Below are 21,951 nucleotides of genomic sequence, written 5' to 3' on the forward strand. Positions count from 1 at the left end.
ATGTACTATGGAGTAAAGGGTTGTGATGTGGAATAAATAAATGTGTGTCGTGAGGGGTTGACCGAATTGGTAGTGATGGTATTTGGGTTCTCCTCTATGAGATATGATGGCTAAGTCATGATCAAGAGCGGAGTGAGTAAGGGGTTAGAGTCAAGTATACTAGTGGGATTTAATGTGTTCAGGAATGGTAAGGGCAGGAGGATAAGGGTTGAAGGGTGTACGGTTTTATTGCATGTTTCCTGCTAGTCGATTTCCTATATTATGAGGTGGGTATCGGGTTGACCGATGATGCCTACCAGTACGTGTAGTTTGCACTGATACTACTCTTGCTATGTCTTTTTGGCATAGTCTGGTTGCAGGGTCAGTGATGTTTCATAGGTGAAGATGAAGACAATCTCCAACAACTCCTATTTTCCTTCCATGTGGTGGGAGCTACGTCATTTGTATTATGTTACATGCCTTGTAAATCTTAGAAACTCTTGTACCTGTTTAGACTAGATCTCTGGGGTGTTAATTACTTTACAAGTCTTAACTTGAATCGTTGAAAAAAATCTTTCTTTTTTAAAAATCTCATGAATGTTATTTTATCTCCAGCTTTCTTAAGCTTTCGCATGTCTATAACTGTTTGGGAATTTAGGGTTATCCTACTTAGGTGTTAGAGTAGGTCCCCACACGGCCCGATGGATTGGGTCTTGACAATATGTATCATGGACACAGACTATAGACTTTGATCAGATTGACACAAATACATTCAGACGTATCATGAAGACATATTAATCTCTTATTCAATATGAACAGGTAGACTATGATACATGGGCGCACAAGTACATTCATATGAATCATAGAAGTATCTAGTATTAATTTCATGTATTTGTTATATGTATCTAATATTAATTTTATGTATCTATTTATATGATCTAGTATTAATTCATGTATCTATTTATAATTCGATGTATCAAGTATCAATTTCATATGTTATATGCAAAACTATGTATCTCTGATACATGGTAAGCATATACATTTTATTATGTGTATCTAAATATGGAATGTAGCTGAAACACATGAATTTAGGAACAATCATGACTATAGGATATCTGTCGTATCATTAATCTAAAAAAGTAAAAATAAATAAATAAATATATTTTTTGGCATCTGAAATTTGTTTTCATAGATACATATAATCTTAACTCAAACACATGAACTCTTAACTAGATACATGGATAATTATTGTTTAGATACATGTACACCTAATACCCTTCGTTTATCAGCGCCACCTCCGTTGCTCGTTTTCTTGCCATCATGAAATCGTCATCTCTGATAAAAACTCCACCAAACTAGCACGAAACTTTTCTTTCTTCATTGCGCTCTTCTCCTCACTATCAAAAACTTAACGAGCCATCAAAATCCCAACAATACTATTTTGGACGGTAACAGTGTAAAATAGGGCCAAGTGACTAATAGATGTGTATAACTTTCAAAAATCGAAAGTGAAAAAAATTGAACTATATCTCAGATGTATGACTTTGAATGATGGTTGAATAGTTACGAACCTCTATATATAGTGTTGTTGTTCCAAAATTGATTTTGAGAGCTTTAATGGAGAAATTGTGTTGGGGAGGATGAATGAAGCTAGTTACTGATGATGAAGGATAAAATTGTAATGACTGGTTCCCGTTGTTATAGAAAATCCAACAGGGAAAATTTTGGGCTGGAAAACTTTTTCGTAGTAACTTGGAATTTCCCAACCTAGTCCAGATTTGGACGAAATCGGAGTCAGTAAGGTCTAGGGAAATATGGTAATAATTGGGTGATCTAATTATGATTTTGATCACACGAGTAGATAACTAAGACGTTAAGGAAACCATACGACTATACAAAATTGAATTCGGGCGAGTAAAACTCCCGAAACTGATCTTAGCGTGAACGGGTAGTTTTTGAGTGTCATGGGATGAAGGTGTGTTGTGAAATGGGGGTTTGAGACTCTAATTACGACGTTCTGTCTCCGCGGAACCCGCCAGGGCGCGATGGGTGCCGTCATAGCGAGCCAGTCACGACTTAAGTCGGAAATAAACCTCAAAAATATTTTATTCTGCACTTTTCGACTTTGAGAGCTAGGAGACGACCCCAGGTATTTTCTTGACCGTTTTTCACCATTCTTAAGGCTAAAGGTAAGGTTTTAACTCCCTGAATCCATTTTGATCCGTAAAATGTAATCTAACAGGTAATTATTGATGGGGGAGGATTTTGATCTGGAAATTATGGTGGAAAAAATCCTAATCTGGGTATGGGGATCAATGGTTTGACCTAGGATTGATGTTATTGTTTATAATCCGGGTAATTAGGTGTTGTTTATTGATTCTCGTGCTATCATGATTGTTTGTAGACTAAAAACAAGCGGAACAAATCCAAAAAGGGAAAAATCAAATTTCTTAGGGGATTCAAGCTTGTTTCGAGGTAGGTGATGGTTGTGATTTCATGTTGTGTGATGTATGTTTGTTTTTGCTTCATTATAATACATGTATGTATGCGAATGTTGCATTATTGATCACACTAATTGTAAATGACGATAAATGAATGATGAATGCCATGAATCTTGACTTGATTGTATGATTATGAGAATGTATTTTTTGATTGTGATTGTGGGTTGTTGAATGGATCGGGTGTTGCGTTCTGACACATTAACTTGGATCGATTGCCATGTTCCCGCATAAATATGGGATCGATTGCCACGTTCTGGCATAAACATTGGATCGGGTACCACGAACCGGTACATTAACAGTTTGGGTTTGGGTTCCATGAGAGAACCATTGACTTGACATAATTGTATATCTTGAAAATTGTGAAATGCTTCGTTTTTCGTAAGTGATCTTGATATTGTATAGGTTCGGTGTATGCATGTTATTGTTATGTTGTATTGACTTATGTATGTTGCATTTATTGGGATAGCCGCGTAATCCTACCAATACAATGTGATTGTGTACTGAAACTGCACTTGCTCTTTCCTTGTTGAGTACAGGGCATCTTTCGGCGGCTATTGACAGACCTCGTTTAGAAGATCAGTGATCGTTCGAATTCAAGGGTGAGCCAATTCTTCCGGGCTTTCATGAGTTCTCTTTCGTTTAAGTCCACATTTTGCGACTTAGACTTTCTAGTTAGTTATTCCTATGTTAGTTTGGGGTTGTACCTCTTCTTGTTTAGACTTGTTGAACTTTAGGTGTTTTGGTACATTGACTTTCAGGTTCTAGATATTACTTCCGCATTTGTTTTGGTGGTTAGACTTTGTTTGGAGTTTATGGGAACTCCCTATTTCTTTCCTTAATATTTAAACCTATTTCCGTAACTTTAAATGTCTTAGTTTTGATTAAGTTGTGTAGTTCTTTGGTGAGCTAATTAGTATTAATGGTTCTCCCATCAGAGTTTTAGTGTGGTGCCAATCACGATGGTTTGAGTCGTGACAAAGTTGGCATCAAAGCCTAGGTTCGTTGATCTCGATGTTCCAAAATGAGTCTAGTAGAGTCTTGTGAAACGGTACGGAGACGTCTGTAATTTTCTTCGAGAGGCTATAGGACTTTAGGAAATCTCTATGTTTTATCTTGTCTCCTTTGGTGCTATAACTTGATTCCAATTGGTATCTGGCGATTCAAATTGGTATCTAATCTCCTTCACTCTTGTATCTGTAGATGGTTAACACTAGATTCATCGGCATCAAGCCCGTAGCTCTTGTCAATGCTCCAATCGAGGAATCTGCAGCGAAAGGTCGCGGTCGAGGTAGGGGTAGAAAAAGAGCTAGGGGTAGAGGCCGAGGAAGGGTGGCGCCTACTAGGGATGGAGCACCGGTTGGAGATGCTCCCAGAAATAAGGCCCCTCCTGCGCACCATGAAGAGATAGAGGAGAATGTTAGGGTTGAGGAGGAGGAGAATGTTGGACAAGAGGAAGAGGTGCAGGCTAAGACTACATGTATTCCTCTCTTAGACCCAGTGTTAGCTCAAGAAATCATGTCGTTCTTGAAAGGATTGGTTGGTCCTGGAGTGCTTCCTTTTGTTCAAGCAACTCAAGCTCCCACCAATCCTGCTATTGCTATCATTGTCTCCAAGGTGGGTGGAACTGTAGGTAATGATGCTTTCTTCCGTTCTTTGTTGGGTCCTTGTCACTCTCTTTTTTATGCACGGCGAAAGAAATTTTCCAATTTAAGTGACGATATTGATTTAGGGATTATTTTTAATTTTCAGAGTCGCCACTTGGAATTGAGTTATGGTGTTCCAAGTCACCTTTTTGTTTTATCGCTAATCAAAAGCAAATGACTCTTTAATATGGTCTGCGAACTAGAAATTCGGGTAAGGAATTCTGTTGACCGAGGGGAAGGTATTAGGCATCCATCGAGTCCCGTGGTTCTAGCACGGTCGCTTTTATTGACTTATACTTGACTTAAAATATTTTTGGATATATTATTTTCAGGCCATGACTTATTCGCATTTTTATTGTTGAACTTTTATTTGGTCTGAACCTAGATGTGTAATCGCATTCTTGGTCTTGACATTTAGAGGCATAACTGCCTTTTCCTCTTGAGTACCTCACACCTGATAATTTCTATTTACACCTCTTGATTTAAATTAATAAAAATTTTAATTATTAAAATAATCTGGCCAAGGTGCGTAACCGCATCCTTGAGTTTCTTAAGTATCTAAAAAAAAGATATGGAACTACATTCTTAATTGAGATAAAATTTAATTATATTGTTACATGAACTAACAAAAATTAAAAAAGAACTGTACGTTTTCTTTTTTTTTCTTCCTTGGTTTTGTGTCTCCGTCCGTTTTCTAACCTTTTCTTAAAGAAATATATTTTTTCTGTTTTGATTATTATTTTATATTTTTTTTATATATTCTTTTCCTTTGTTTTTTTTCATTCTGTTTCTCTTTTCTTAGTTTTCATTACATTTTTTTTTTACGTTTCTGTTCCTTTTTTTTTTTGGTGTGTCGTATATGTATGCAGGTAGTCTATATTGTTTTTGTTTTATTTGTATTTCTTGTTATTTGAAAAAGGAAAAAGAAACAATAGTGAGCATTGTATATCTATCCAACAATTATTTTTCTCAAAATAATATTCAATAGCCTACTTTAGATGATAATTAACATTAGCATTAAACAAATTACAAATCAATTTTACCTCACAAATTCCTCATTCAATATTATCATAAACTATTTTACTAATTTAACGTATTTAGGCTAATAACGAAAGAGACAATATTTTAAACAGTTAAATGCATATTTACAATAAAGTATCAATACTGAAAATAATAAAGAGGGAAAAGTAAGGTGTACTATCGGAATCAACTTTATAGATTACCTAATACATGGAATCAATTAAATAACTTTATTCATGCTTTAATTCACAAATAAATATATTTAAAATAAGTAAAAAGAAACAGAATATGAATTTGTGTGGTAAAAATAAGAGCAAGAACGATATCACCGGATACTAGACATAAATATCAAAATAATTATCAAATTACATGGAACGAATTTGGAGAATTTAAAAGAATATTTATAACTATTCTAATACAAATAAAAAAGAACATTAAATTACATAAGAAATTTAGGAAAAAAGATTTGGGGATAGTTTAGTCATTTAGGGGTCTTATCCAAGGATTGTTAAACCTTGAATTAGTTATCCGTCCCTTTTCTAGGGTTAAAATAAGACCTTGTATGAGGTATAACTATTCCATGGATTAGGTTAAATAAAGTAACCAAATAATATTTTTATTGGACTAAATTTTAATCCATGGACTATTTCGATTAATACCTCCTACCAAAAGGGTACTCAACAAAGCCGAATGTGAGTCAAAATAAATCAAAGGCTTAAAAGGCACTATTCCTCGTGACACAATAGCTAATCCAAAACCAGAAGGAGGTAATGTCAACTCAAAGCATCCAAATATTTGATGATTAGTAAACACCTACGATTGGGGGTGAATAAGTTGAAAACGCAAACACAGGTCTTGAACACAATTTTTTTTTTTGGGGGGGGGGATAGCTTGTGTGAATAATGTGAAGGTTAGTTGGGAGAGTTGGCAAAATAGCCACTCTCAAAACTTATTTGAACATTTAGACACAAGTCTTGAAAAATTAGCTATATAGACACTAATAATGACATCATCAATTATTCTTTCAAAACATACGATACTATACATAATTTATTCTAAATTTAACAATATACACATATTTACCGTATTTCTATATTATAATAAAAATGTTGAACAAACATAGAATTTGAATAACTTTATAACATTGGAATCAAATCTTGAATGATCATGACATTAAATTACACCAAATAGAAATAAATGTTACCCCTTGTAAAGATTAAACCACGAAAAACAATGCCTCACAATCTACTAATTTTCAAAAAAAATGTTAATAATAGCAGCCTTTTGAATCTTCGAACTTGAAGCTGTAAACGAAAAAAACTACAACTCAATCCCTTTTATTCAAATCTCCGTATTCTTTTGTTTGTTTTTTATCCCTAATCTCCCGTTCTTTTGGTGCGTTATGTTGTATATATATATAGGATATGTTTCTTCTTCTTTTTTTACAGATTTTTTGGTACGTATGTGAGTGGGTCTCTTTTGGTTATTGACTTTTTCTTCCTCTAGTCGTGTGAAGTGGAGAGTGTGAGAGAGTTGTGAGGAAGTGAGAGTGTGGGGTGTATGGTATTTCTGATTATTTCTTTTCCGAAAAAGAATCAAACCCTTTTTTGTTTTCCTACGTGTCTGGGTATATATAGTATAATAGGGATATGTATATATGTAATATTTTGTGTTGTTGTTGTGAGTTGGGTAAGTGGGGTAGTGGGTAGAGTGGGTAGGTATATGTAAATATAAAATATAATAATTAACTATATTAACTAATTATTTTAAATTAATATATAAAAAAATTTAAATAGCTAATTAAAAATATATATATAAATAAAAAACACTAGTTCAGTTATTAAATATACATTAAAAGAAAACATATATTTTTTGAACATTTTCTTTTCTTTTTAAACACCTGAAAATAAAACTTTATCTAAAACTGTGATTCTATTTTTGTTATTTTCAAATTTTTTAAAATAAAGTTAGTAAAATAGGGTAAAAGTCAAAATATTTAATTTATATTTTAATAAAAATATTTAAGCTCTAAAAATGGTGTAAAATTTAAGTTCGGTCAAAAATTACGTGTCTACAGTTTTCCCTTCTTTGACTGGAAACACGAAGAGTTTTGAGACAAAGAAGTAGACAAAGTGACAAGTTTTGACCGAACTCTTATTTGAAAGAAAAATATGCGACTGAGCCCTTGTTTTGGATAACCTACATATCCCATGTTGTAAGGGAATCAGGTCACGTGTAGTTCAAGGAGATGAAATGATGAGTTGGAAGTCAAGTGAGGTCCCCTCGAGGCTCCTATTTTACATGGAAAATGAAAGACTGAAAATTAAAAGAAAATACAAGTACAAGATCCTATCTATGTAGCTTCTCTTGAATATTGAGTCGGGTCTTCATGTCATTCAAGTTGTGAGATATTTACTTTCATCTCGAGTGAATTTGAAGGTAAACGCCTTTCTCCATGTAGGTTCCTTTTACTCGTACTTGGATATTGATCGTGTTTTTAGGATGAGCTTTTGCTTCTTCAATTGAAAATGAACTTAAAAATTAGACTTTTTTTCAAATAAGATCGTGAGCTTGAAGTGTGGATTGACCTCATTCTACTTGAATTGCTAAAATTAAAATAAATAAAGAAATAACACAAAATTTTGCCCCAGTTTATATCAAAGAAAATTTTGTGAGAGAAATAAAAGATGGTGCTTAGCTCTGAATCGAAACTTTGAACGACTCAAGCTTTGTTGCGATGTAGTCTTCAGAGGGCTTATGCGTGCTTACACCAACCCTATTCCTCATGATGAACCGGTTAAATTAAATTATGTTTGTCTAGTCCCATTATCCAGGAGGGTCCTACTAGTCCCATTATTCAGGAGGGTCCTGCTAGTCCCATTATCCAGGAAGGTCCTGCTAATCCCATTATTCAGGAGGGTCCTGCTTTAATACGTTCAGTAGACTAATAATACAAACAAAACATTTGCCCCAGTATGGACCATAATTTTTTATTTTTATATATTTGTGAGTGTTATCCAAATTATTTTTGGAATATTCAATAAAAGTAGATTCGATCTCTCAAGTAATTGCTATTTTTATATATATTGGCCAATTACCTTGTAATTGGGTTTCACAAACCGTTATTGCAATGTTGTCATTTTGCTCTTTGTAGACTAAATTGAACATCTAGGTTTTTTTTTCGGATCTTTCATCTTGAAATAACTTGTACCCCTGCTTCAACAAAGAAAATTTGTGAGTTTGAAAATGTGGTAGTTGGTTTGTAGTTCTGCCTTTTGACAAGGATTGCTCAAGTACTTGTCATGTTTTACTTATTTTTGAACGCCTAGTGCTCGTTATTGATTGACTGTATTTTAACCCAAATTTGCTCATTCTGAGAGACTTAAATCAAAAATCTGCCTTTATTTCATGACACTCATTATTTAGCCTTCATTAAATCATGTACTTCTTCTTAATCCAAAATTTGCCGACAGATGATAACTCATTGGCCTGATGCTTTGCGTTGTACAAATCCAGAGTTGGTAGCCAGTCTTGAAATCCTTTCTCGCCTTCTTGACACAGACTAGACTCAAGGACATATGAAGCAAAGTGATGAAAAGTGAAAGAAAAATACATACTACACAAGAATAGAAGAAAATGATTCGAAGAAAAATCTCTTGTAGAGAGGGGAAGAAAGAAAACTTATCTGAGTGTGGTAGTTGACTCTATTGATCATGACATGCAATGTGAATTGATTACCCGATTTGTCCATCCAATTATTCATCAACCATTATTGATCCTCTAATTTTGATGTGGAATCCCAACATTTAACGAAGTCATAATCAATTTCAAACCTTTATTCGCCTTTGATGTATGAGGGTTTCTACCACTAAGACTCTTTCATTTTGATTCCTTCAACTCTCACTCGCCTCATGGTGTCTGTTACGGTTTTCACCAATAAATATCTCTCATTTTTATTTCTCTCAACTCACATTCGCCTTATGGTGCCTGTTAGGGTTTTCACCAATAAAACTCTCTCATTATTAATTCTCTCACTCATATTCGCCTTATGATGCCCAGTTTGGGTTTCACCCATAAGACTCTCATTTTTATTTTTATTTTTATTTTTCACTGCTCATTTTCGCCTTACGGTGCCCACTTATAATTTTCACCAATAAGACTCTCATTTTTGTTTCTCTCAACTCACATTCGCCTTATGACGTTATGTTAGAGTTTTCACCAAATAAAACTCTCTCATGATTTCATCATTTGTATCCTTAACATACTTGTTTTATTTAAAAAATTATTTTAGAGTGGTTTTAGAGTCGCCACTTAATTTTTAAGGTAAAATTAAGAAAACTGATTTTTAATAGATTAAACAGGAAATCAATTGAAAATATTTAAATGGGTTTGGGGTTCTTATTAGCATTTCGGGAAGGGTTTGAAAGCTCCCAATATGCCCGCTAAAACGTGGTTATCCGGCAATTAATTATTTGGCTAAAATAATTTTAACTTAGCTTGAATTGCAAAACTGAACTATTTTATAGTTAGGACCATTTTAAGGGAGAAATAGAAAAATATTGCAATATTATTTAAGTGAAGTATTTTGTAAACTTATTTTTAAAAAAAAGTCAAGTAAGAGACGAATAATTTAGTTAAGTGATTAATTCAAAATGGGTGTCTTTTGGGGGTTTGAATGTTCGAAACCTTAAAATCGATAAAAAATAAACAAACATAATAAATAAAGAGAGAGACTTGGACCCAAGTCTGGTTTTCCTATCCGTCTGGCCAGTACTTGGGCTTGATTTCAGTTTTGGGCCTTTGGCCCATTGAAATCATTTATACCTGTCCTATTCTAACATAATAGAAATATTTTTTCTATTTTTGGGCCTTAGGCCAAATTCTTCCACCTGTCCTAAACTAACACAATAATAGCAATTTAAAATAGTAAAAATTAAAGGAATCCCATAGTCTAATATGTAAATTACATCATATCCCTAATAATATCTATATTACAAAAATCCCTTGTAAATGGATGCAGCCGGATACATTGGTTCCACCAAGATACATTATAAACGATACATCAGAAACAAATTATTGTTGCACTAAAAAAGGAAAAAAAACGTACAAATTATTTTAGTTATATTAATATCCTAGATTTACGCCTAACTGATCCTAATCATAATCATTCCATATCCTAATAGGGATCAGAATCACCAATTTCAAAATTCAAAAATACATCTTCTCCATTGAAGACGATTTTTGAAAAGCCATTGATGTTAAAAAATTCATAATTTCAAAAAGAAACTTGATACAAGATGAATATATATATTTTGTTGAGGCATTCAAGAATTTGGGCTTGCGAAGTTAATTATGAAGGATACAAAAGTGATGGAATTGTTGTTGGACAATCAATTTCATTTATGAATCTCAAGGCAACCATTATAGCCGAGTTAGAGATCGATGAGGTAAGAAAAAATATTGAAATTCGATACATCGTAGAAGGTGATTCATGTCCGATGAAAATTAAGAACGACATGGGTGTTGGACTATATTTAGAAGTGAAAAAAAGTGAGCTAGCCTGGTTTTGCAATGTATCCATTATGTATTGCTACAACGGATAAAATTGGCGGTGAGATACATAGCTTTGATGGAACATGCGGAGAGATTACATGTATCGAAGGTACAACAAGGGATACAGAAGCTCTTGCAGCGGTTGAATCAAGAATTTGTGATTCATATTATATTCCAGAATTAGAAGTTACAAATTACATAATTGATTCAAACAGTATAGATGTGAAGACAGGTCAATTGTATAAGGATAAAGCAACACTGATAGATGTGATGGCCAAATATAAAATAAAGAACAACTTCAATTGCAAAGTAAAAAGATCGGATAGACAAAGGTATGGGTTTTTTTTTATCTGAATTTTGAATTAATGTTTTTAATTTTAAGATCTACATCGGATGATACATTTAAATTTCTAATGTGTTTGATACAGTATTATTCTTAGAAGTTGTGTGATGGTGCTTTTGATTTGTTGTAATTTTTTTGTTGATTAGATGATACATCCAAGAAGCGCACACAATTGAGTAGCGTCTATAATGTATCCGCTACATTTTGTAACTTTGATTTATGCGTAATGTATGAAACAAATTAGAAATTTAAAAGTATGGTGATATTATGCGTTATGGTAGTTAATATTGTTGATACATTAATGTCATATAAAATGTAACTGCTATATGTATTAATATGATGAAAAACATTGTACAACTATGTGTTGGTGTGCTTTTCGATTAAATGTGGTTGGACTATGAAGGCGTCATGCAGGAAAAACACTGATGTTTTTGAAGTAAGATACTTTAATAGTGAACATACATGTCCAATGCGGGATAGGATACTAACCAAAGTTCAAGCAACAGTTGGGTTTGTTAGTGGTGTGACTGTTCCTAAATTGGTCAATCATAAATGAATTCATACTCCAAAAGATATAATTGATGATATTAGAGAATTCTATGGGGTTCAAATATCTTACCAGCAAGCATGGCGTGCTAAAGAACGTGCACTAGAAATGCTAAGGGGTAAACCATCAGATGAATATAAGAAGTTGCCGAGATACCTATACATATTGAATAATGTGTATCCAAATTCTTATATAAGGATGCACAAGTCAGTGGAAGATGAATTCATGTATCTGTTCATAGCCTTAAGACCATTGATGAGGGGGTTCGATTACTGCATACCGGTAGTTATTGTCGATGGTGCACATCTTGGTAGAGCTTACAAAGGTACATTTTTATCAGCAAGCACACTTGATGGGGCAGGTATGTATTTTTTGTAATTGTGATCTTGTTTAATATGTATCTATATTGTAAATGTTATGTATCAAATGAAATCATGTGTGTTGATCTTTAATTAGGTTGCATATTGCCATTGGCATATGGGGTTGTAGACACTGAAAATGACTGTTCGTGGACATGGTTCTTCGAACAATTCAAAAATGCATTTGGCGAGCGTGAAAAAATGTGTGTTGTTTCTGATAGAAATGAGAGTATTATGAAAAGTGTAAGAATTGTGTTCCCAACTGTACCTCACTATGCATGCATATGACATCTTTGGAAGAATGTCTGTGGAAACTTCAAAAGGAGCAGAAACACTATAAGTGATCTATTCTACTTTATGGCCAAGGCATATAGAAAGGAGGATTTCGATACATTAATGGCTAAGGCGGATAAAGTTGACCACAGGGTTAAGGAGTACCTTAGGATGCTGGGTATGAGAAGTGGTCGAGAGTTCATTCAACAGTAAATAGAGGTAGAATGATGACTTTGAACATAGCGGAATGTATCAATGGTTGTCTTGTTGAGGCGCGTCAGTTGTCTATATTAGAATTCTTAGAAGAGGTTAGAATTCTATTTGGTTCTTGGCATTGCAAAAATAGAGAAATAGCCTCTTATACAAAAGATACATTGGGGAGAAAATTTGAGGAGATATTGATTATAAACGCATCTAAATGTTCGAAGATGAAGGTATATATCAGGATACATAATTTTATATTTTGTATCTAATTTGGTATATCATTCGGCTATTTGATCAGCATTACTTGAAATAAATTTATCAATTACTTTTTAATGTCTGCAGGTTGTTCCATCATCTGAATTTATTTTCTCGGTTTATGAAGCTGGAAGAAGATATATTGTTTGTCTTGAGAGGAAAGAATGTACTTGTGGCAGATTTCAACTAGATGAGATACCTTGCGCACATGCAATTGCTGTTTTAAAGGACAAGAATGTCACAAATATGCATCCTTATTGCTTTGATTACTACAAAATTGATACATTAGCAAAAACATATGAGGTTCCAATGGTTCCAATGCCAGATAAGGAAGATTGGTCGGTTCCTAGCAATGTCGTAGATGAAACTGTGTGGCCACCTAGATATAAAAGATTGGCTTGACGACCAAGGAAAAGAAGAAAAAAAATGCAGATGAAAAGATAATAGTAAAGATAAACTGTTGTGGACGCTGTGGTCAAGAAGGTCACAACAAAAGAACTTGTACTTTCTTCCCAAAAGAAAAGTGAAATCGTTATTTTTATAAGACATTTATGTTTTTGTTGAATAATTTTTGACTCAATGGATTATCACTTTTATATTGATCATGAATAAATGTTACTGTTTATTTTTGGTTATTTTGATTCAATATTTATGAGTTTTGCGGATCCATTTAAGAATTTGTTATGATTTGTGTGTTGGATGTTATTTTGGTACGTTTGTTTATTACTTTTGTTGTTCAATTCAATAAATTGTTATGATTTGTGTGTAAATGTTATCTCCGATATACAAATATTTAGGTGCATTTGTATCATATACATTATGTGTAAAATATACTATGTGTATGTATCATTTACATAATATCTAATGTATCATATTCATTAAATCATAAATAACCTATCTAGCTTAAATAAGCTATTGTATCAGAGAAATCATATGATACATAAATTCTCAACAATGTATTTGTCACAATAAATAAGAAAGTATGTATCAAATATATTATTAAATCATGTATCATATTGATTATAGCTATTGTTGTATATACATTATCAAAATATTGTGTTAGAAATTGTAATCTTAGCTAACTTATCTATTGATTACAACTTTTTAATAGTTTTTTTTAGAATACATGATGTTTAAGATTTATAATTTTCAATTCAATAAGTTTTAGATTATAAACGTAATATACTGTTTAGTGTGTTGTTCTGTTAAATGTTTTTGATACAGTAAATTGAATTGATGTTGTTAGGAAAAAAAGTTTGCTCAAATTTATGTGCATTTTATATTGATGATGATTTAATAATAATGTTTGATTATTAGAATTTGTAAATTTACACAAATATACATTTCAAGATTAAATGAACAAAATTTATTGATATTAAAAAGTCAAACAAAACAAGTTTTAAGAGAAACCCTTCAACACTTAAGTTAATATATCTTGAAAGTAGTAAAAACAAACAAAACATTGTGTATCCATTGATGCACAAAAACTACTCTAGGTTAACCAACACATCATGGTTTGGTGGTGTGAAATGACCCCTAGGCTTTGATGGATCGTCATTATCAGTAACGTATCCAGCTTCAGCCTTTTCACTGCCGTAATTCCATAGCAATGCTGTGTATCTTGACCGGAGATAATCAGAACAGAAATTATTGGATTGGATTGGAATTTCATCGCTAAGGAATTCAGCAAAGGCGGCAATAAACAAACCACAATCCCTACAAAATGAAAAAGATACATTATACAAAAATATATTGAACATAAACTTTAAAACAAGATGTTTTAAAACTTACGGTGTGTCGCTTCCTTGTTGAATAATGTCTTGTACATATTCAACAAGAAAAGGGTGTTTTGGTTCCAATAGACTTTCAGTTTCCTTGTCCTTATAAGCATCAAGAGATGACCAATCAGTTCGCTCGGAATGATCAAAAATTCCACTGTCCTGGAGGTAAATAGGCAACATTAGAGATAACTTTTTAATGTCTCCCGAATAAATTTTCTCCTTGATCCAGATGCTGAGTCGTAGACACGTATTAGCCTCTTTTTCAAAACAACAACAGCCAAAACCCAATGAAATTGTCCATCACAATTCACCAGAATGTAAACATCATCAGATGAGTGCCACGGTAAACCAGCAGGAATCTCAAAACCATTAATAATGTTCATCAATGACCGCTCGAATCCAGATACAACAGACCCACGCGCCATGTGTTCCTGTGTACTAAGATTGTCATCGGCAAGACTGCAATGATACCTTTCATGTGTGTTATTGATGTATGTTTGAATAAACAGTTAACTGTGGTGTATCTGTATTGATCCAGGCTTCACAATTTTGATTTCTTCCTAAGGTAGTAAAAAACTACATCGATGTGCTGCAAAATAAATTATTTAGTGAAAATAAATAAAATGTATGTTGTGATATATCATATATGCTATGTCTAGGTGTAAACATAATTTTATATCAGATACATCTTTAAAGATGTATCAGATACAAACAGATGTATCAAATACATTTTTAAAGATGTATCAGATACATCTTGATAAATCTTTATTCTTGAATTTACTATTATACCTCATTAGTCCAACATTTCTTTGGCTGCGACATGGCATAGAACCAAATTTTATTAATTGGAAATGCAACAACGAAGTCTATCTGCTCAAATCCAAAAGAAGCTGAATTGCATTTGTATTTGTCCTCCTTTGGTTTCCTATATAATTATTAAAACTCAATGCAGATTCAAACAAATAATGATCTAACAGTATTTGGATATATTGATAGATAACTTACTTCTTGTCATGTGTTTTAAGAAGGCCCTTTGAAAACCACTGTTGGTACTGATCAAGTAAAGCAGATGGAGGTTGAAAAATAATACCATAATCTTGAAATGGGTGATTTGGACGAATGTGTAACTCTGAATCAACTCTCTCTTTTCCTTTGTCGCTAGACCCAAATATAGTCACGTATGGTGATTGGAAGATCTTTGATGGCAGTCTCAATCTTTGAATAGGTGTCTTTGACACTTCATGGACCACTATTTCATTTACGTTTGTATCCATGGGTAACAGGTTACCCGATCTCAAATCATGTGTGTCAGTAAGTTGTTGGGGAGTGACAACTTGTAGTGGTTGAGCATCCATTGGAGCATGAATGCCATAAAGTGTATCTGCTGCTTCTTGAGTACCAGCTGATACTGAATCCGAATTTATCGAACCCTATATTAATTGATACAATTATAATATAGATTAGATAAATGAATACAAAATTGTAAAATGGTATTATTAATTTACGTGGTAACTAATTGTAAGATTTACCGATTTATCAGATTTTATGACATTATCCTTCACTTTATCAGCATCATGTTCATCCAACATTACTTGATGAAATGTTTTGGAGCCTCTAACTGGTACATCTTCCTAAAAAAGATGATGTATGTTAAAATGATACATTGACAAACTAATGTATCATACATATACAAAATTGAACTTACATTATCTTGTTGATGTACATTTGCTTCATCATGGACTTCTGTTATGTGTGGAAGATCTGATACATCCTTCCTACCTTCTTTTTCCTTACATGTATCAACATCCTATGTTTTCAAGTTGAACAATATGAGTAATTAGTTAATGTATCGTTAATATTTCAATGAATAATATTTGACTCCATATTTAATCAGGATTGTTAAAAACTTACTTCTACAATCTTTGGTTTAGGGATAAGATTTTGTTCTTGATCCTCAACAACATCTACCTCAAATCGATCATTGTCGGGCACGTCCATCGTAATAGGTGAACTCCGTTTATCAAACAGCTAGTTAGTGGTAGGTGGACGAACAACATGATCTTCTTGATTGAACTCTGGCATGGTAAGACTCGTAGATGTGCCAGAAATATTCTACACGAAGAAAAAGAGGTACATATGAAACAAATAAATTCGTTTTAACAGTGTATTATTTTAGAAATAATACACTGCCTCTTCTTCTTGCTTGTGTGGATTCCGAACAACATTCATCAACTGCTTGTGATTTAATTTGATTAAATCCTCTAAATGCTGAAATTTCTTGTCAATCTAAAAATATATATACAATATAAGTGAATATGTAATAACTGTCAATATGTAATAACTGTCAAAACAAAATAAAACAATCACTTACATATTTCTTCAGGTATTTCTTAACCTGTTTAATCCCTGATCTGTCAGTAGGTTCTTTAGGATCTAGTGAAGGAACATGAACATCGGGTACATTAACACCTGAAATTGGAATTGGACTGTTTTTGTTTGATTGCACAACCGATTGTTCAGGTTGATTAACATCAATAACATCTGGTTTAACGGGATGAGCATTCTTTCTCCTCTTTGGAGGGGGTGTAGATGATGTAGTTGAAGCGCGTCTTGATCTCCTTAAAAACTAATCCACAGGATTAATAGAAAAATCCTCAAATCCGGAAAGTTCTTGTGGTTGAACAAGATTGGACTTGGCAGCTGAATTTTGATGTTCATTATGAGAAGCATCAACATTACCAGGCAAATCAAGTGATGTCATTTCCTCGGATTACGTATCCAAACCAACATAATAAACAAGATTATGTAACAATAATAACAAAAATGATACATTTATATGACATGAAAATTGTTCATTATACACTGTCAAAACATATATTATACCTGGGAGAAGATGCTAGACATAAACATGCCAAATTTTGGCTTGACTCCCATAACACGCCAGTTGCATATTCTAGGTATAAAACTTCCCACTTTGACTGCAATTTCATCACCGACTACCGAGGCACATTCATATATCCAAACATTCAGGACATATGGCATGCTGGCTAATCGATACATCTTCTTTTCTTTGGTGAACTCTTGTCTTAATGATTTTATCAATTTTGAGAATGCAATCTGTTCCCATGGAAACTGTTGATACCTTCTATCTTCAACCATATAGAAATGGTGGATAGGTATATTTGCATCACCAAGCTGGGAAAAGACAAAAGTGTGAATGAAATATAGGATTGCCATTTCAAGAGCATCTTAACTATTCTCCCATTGACCCATCCGAAATCTTTGAACTAAACGATTCTTGTTTACAACGTTTTGTGAATCAGGAAAATATCTTTAAATCAATCTACTGTAAGTGGAATCAAGATATTTAAATTCATTAACATTTCTTGTGCATTTCAGGCCGGTAATGATGGCAAATTCTTTGATAGTGAAATGCAAAATATTTCCGCTAGCATGATGAATATGGAGCTCATCTATATTATCCTGCTCCAGCTCAAGTAGTAATAGACACTTTGTTATTTGCCCTTGGTAATTTCAATTAGGAATGTTGAGATATGGACCGGAAATTGTATTCTTAAATTTCTCAACACCATCAATCCCTATAGACAACTTCAACTCTTCTGCAAAACCCATGTTGTATGTTGAACCAAACCTCAAGGAGTGTGCAGGAATTTGTTTTATCTTGTATTTCACAGACTATAATGAAACAAATGAACAGCAATTAAAGCCATAAAAAATTATAAACATGATACATGTTGAATAATAGACAACTCAACTTACAAAGATTATTATATTTGTATCTGATACACAAATGTTATATTTGTATTTGATACACAAAGTTAACATTTGTGTCTAATACACACTATACCTTACTAATGTATTATAGATTATAAGTCAGGATTGATACTTGAATAAGTATTTTACAACACAGTGTATGTCATTAATTGAGAGTTATACATAATTAAGCCTGTTACAACTATATTTACAAGTTGATACATTGAGAAGAACAACTGACAAAATTTTGTATCAGTTAAACAAAAAGTTTGAGAACAACTAAACTATATATTTTTGTATGCACGTATATGATATGTTAGTACTGATATATATTTAAGTTCAATAATGATAAATACATTGAAACTTACTGAAAATTATTGTAGAAAAACTTAAATTGCATAAAGCTATCAGTAATGTATCATGAATTGAAATTAACAACTAAATCTAAGATTGAACAACAAAAAAAGAGGAAAATAGATCAGAACTCATTACCTTGGGTAAATTAGGACGGGAAATTGGAGATGATACTTTTCTACCCCTTTTTTAGGGGGGTTTTCAACCTTTGATTTTGAAGAAGAAGGCACATCCTTCTTGACTTTCTCGATACTCATTTTGGCCATTATAAGGGGATCATGCATTTCTTCGATCTATTCTCAGCCCCACCTGCGTCTTCATGGTCAAACACACGATTATTGTTAGATGACATTATTTGGGTAATACCTATACTGAAAGAGGGAGCATCATCCATAATGTATCAGGATTTTGAATCAACAAAAAAACCTAACAACTATTAGCAAAAGTAATGAAATTGAAACAATACCTAAAAGGAGTGAGAAATCGTTTGACTGGAGAGAGAAGTATCTTGAAATTCAAATTCAAAATTAAACTGATAAGATCATGGGAGAGAGATATGGCGTGATTTGAGGAGTGAAAAATTTGGGAAATAGACGTGGGTTAGGAGATGTGCAGTTATGTATCCGGGAGATGAGTGTAAAGGAGTAATAAAAGGAATTTATGAAATATTTAAAAAAAGTGGGGAAAAATTGAGAATAAGGTAAGTAAAGTTGTGTATATAAGTAATTTTTCCTTTAAAATAACAAGGGGCTTAGGCCCGAAATAACAAAATACAATTTCTTAAAAAAGAGTGGGTTTCAATTTCTCGATATGTTGCTTCTTTCAACTTCGGGACCTATTCGCCGACTTTTAATGGCTGGCTGACTCGATAAAGAAATTAGAGCCCTTACGGCTCTCTCGGGATGCTAAGGGAGGAAATAGGAGTTCATAATGAACTCAGATAAATTTCACATGCATAAAAAAGACAGAATGTAAGTTGCCGCTCATTCATTTAATACGGATAAATATCAAACAAAACAAAATCAGTCTACCACTGTTTTCAGTCTTATTGTTATTATTATTATTATTTTTTTTTTATTTTTTTAAGCACTCGAAAGAAAAGTTCACAAACTCTATTCCAATGTAAAGGATTTAATGACTTTAGGCGAATATTGACTATAGCCAGACATTAAACAGAGACAAAATTCCAAGAATAAACAATTTACCATGCCACCAGAGTTTTTTAAAACATAAGCTACGTCGTATCTTATTGGCAAATAAAAAGTGGCTAAGAAAAATCGAAACTTTAAAAGTAAAAACGTAATGAACAAATACCAATTTACAATAACTCAAAGTAACAAAAGTGAAGGAATTTTCTTTCTAGTGGATGACAATTGATGAAGAATAAATGAAGCTTATATTATTATTATTATATTTTTATAGTTGAAAAAAAAACTAAGTATATTAACAAGGACCAAATCAACACTTAATACTAGTAGAGAATCACAGAAGAAGAAAAAAAGACATGAACGAGAGGGACTTTGGGCACCGTGATTGACACACACTCCACTAATAAACAAGGCAGAACAGAACAGAGACAATAACAAAATTTCTGGAGAACAACACATTCAAACTAGACTTAAACAACATATAAACGAGAGGAAGAAAGATCCAACAAACAAAAACAGAGGAATCAATCATGTTGTAAGGCAACCAATACTAAAGCTAGGCTCCATTTATCCGTCCAAACTGTTGTTTTAAACTCGAAAATAGATTCTAGAAAAAGAAGAATAGATTTTTGACACTTTCAGAAACATGTGACGAATAAATCGCACCATCTCGATAAAATATGACCAGAGCAATATCGATGCGGTCAACAAGTAAAGGAATTAAACATAAAGCGAATACAACAAACTCTACATCTGAAAACATTATCAACAAGTAAGATAGACTCAAATGGATATTGAGACAACTCGAAAACGAAGCACACATTCAATCTAGAAGAAATAAGATGAAGATTACATACCACATCTAACCTCAAACACCTCATATGAGCACGAATCGATTAACACATAGAACATAACTCGAGTCTGATTCTTTGCTAAAAGTAGTTGAATAAAAGAGTTGTGAGTTGTATACCTATGAGCAGCGAACGGGGACAACAAGCCAACAACTACGATTCTTCCACCACGAAGTTCAAACACTAGCAACAATAAGGAAATCTGGGCAGAATATTAAGTCCCAAATACTGAAAAACTAGTTACCTCCTCTGCTTTGAAAGGTATTTAATGTCTATTTTTAACTAATTTTCTCAAGCTGTTCTTGGTATTTTTTTTTTCATCCAAAAAATCCCCCCCAAACACTGAACAGTAAGAAACTACTTATAGAGGGGAAGCTTAGGGTTCCAAAAATGAGGGGGAAACAAACGAAAATTTGGGATAAACAAGGGTCCATTCGAAATTCAAAAATCCAAACTCTTTCACCAATTCGGGCGAGACACTTTTTTCTTGCAATTCTGACTCTTTTCGGAAGAGGAAGAAAGGGGGAAACGCGTGCCTGCCTTTGCTGCTGATATCATACCATGGAAAAAGACGTTGAGGATGAGGACAAGGTCGCAGCGTACTCTCTTTGTTCCTCGCTACTTTGTCGCGTGAAGAGACATTGGGACTATATTTTTGTTTCATGTGTCCGGGCCGCTGGGAATTGCTGTTGGGTTTCGCATTTTGGGTCAATTTCTGGACTAATCTTGGGCTGCTGGTTGCGATTGAGATTTCGGATTTTGATTTCAATGGGTCATGATGCTATTGGCGTGAAGAAGAAAACCAGAACGTATAGGGGGTCGTTCAGTGTATTGCTGCTGGTCATTTTCTTGGAATGGGTCGGTTGGTACATGTATGTATTGTATTGTTAATGTGAAAGGAGTGGGAATTGGAGTCTTGCGGCTAAGGGCTGCTGGAAATAAAAAGGGCCCAAATTTGGAATTAAGACTTAGCCAAATAAATTATAAAATTAGCCAACTTATTAACCAAATTGAGTTTAACTTGTGAATTTTGCTTAAACTTAAAATAGGACGAACTAATATAATCAACTAACGAGCTGCTTAATTTCGACGAAATAAATTAATAAACTTGATTATAAAGTAATTAATTTAAAATAAAAACTAATTGTAATCATAATTGAAATTAAACTAAATTAAACAACATTCGACTTACGATGCGAAATCTTTTTGAGATGATTTTCAAATATTAATAAAATATACTAACTACATATATAATTTAAATATATTTATTATCCAAAATATTATGAAAATTGACTAAAATTACTTAAAATAACCACGAAACTATTTAATTTTTATAAAGTTAATTATTCTAGATTGTTTGAGAAAT

The 21,951-nt window shown here is 33.1% G+C and overlaps 2 protein-coding genes and 2 pseudogenes across 4 annotated transcripts in view; 3 read left to right on the forward strand and 1 right to left on the reverse strand.

The window, feature by feature from the left end:
* The window catches only part of LOC125834553 (auxin response factor 8-like), a 771,942-nt gene that overhangs the window by 480,038 nt on the left and 269,953 nt on the right, over positions 1-21,951 (forward strand). The gene's annotated exons all lie outside the window — the stretch shown is intronic.
* Positions 10,441-12,233, forward strand: LOC125834521 (uncharacterized; annotated as a pseudogene).
* On the forward strand, positions 12,303-13,204 carry LOC125834522 (uncharacterized; annotated as a pseudogene).
* On the reverse strand, positions 14,165-16,456 carry LOC125834523 (uncharacterized). Its single transcript, XM_049513653.1, has 8 exons — positions 16,370-16,456; positions 16,164-16,265; positions 15,988-16,089; positions 15,464-15,888; positions 15,248-15,383; positions 14,770-14,889; positions 14,469-14,617; positions 14,165-14,393 (listed from the first exon to the last, which is right to left on the reverse strand). Exons 1-8 carry the CDS (start codon positions 16,454-16,456, stop codon positions 14,165-14,167), a joined length of 1,350 nt encoding a protein of 449 aa, XP_049369610.1.

The sequence above is a fragment of the Solanum verrucosum genome, unplaced genomic scaffold (assembly GCF_900185275.1).
Source record: "Solanum verrucosum unplaced genomic scaffold, falcon-dt-bn FXZP01000287.1, whole genome shotgun sequence".
Taxonomy (NCBI): Eukaryota; Viridiplantae; Streptophyta; class Magnoliopsida; order Solanales; family Solanaceae; genus Solanum; species Solanum verrucosum.

Bases quoted from the DNA above. Each gene is read 5' to 3' on its own strand.
- LOC125834523 (XM_049513653.1), bottom strand. From the start codon at position 16,456: ATGGACGTGCCCGACAATGATCGATTTGAGGTAGATGTTGTTGAGGAT. The intron at 16,266-16,369 runs GTAAGTTTTTAA...TTGAAAACATAG, and splicing joins CTAAACCAAAGATTGTAGAA to GATGTTGATACATGTAAGGA. The intron at 15,384-15,463 runs GTAAGTTATCTA...ATAATTATATAG, and splicing joins CTTAAAACACATGACAAGAA to GAAACCAAAGGAGGACAAAT.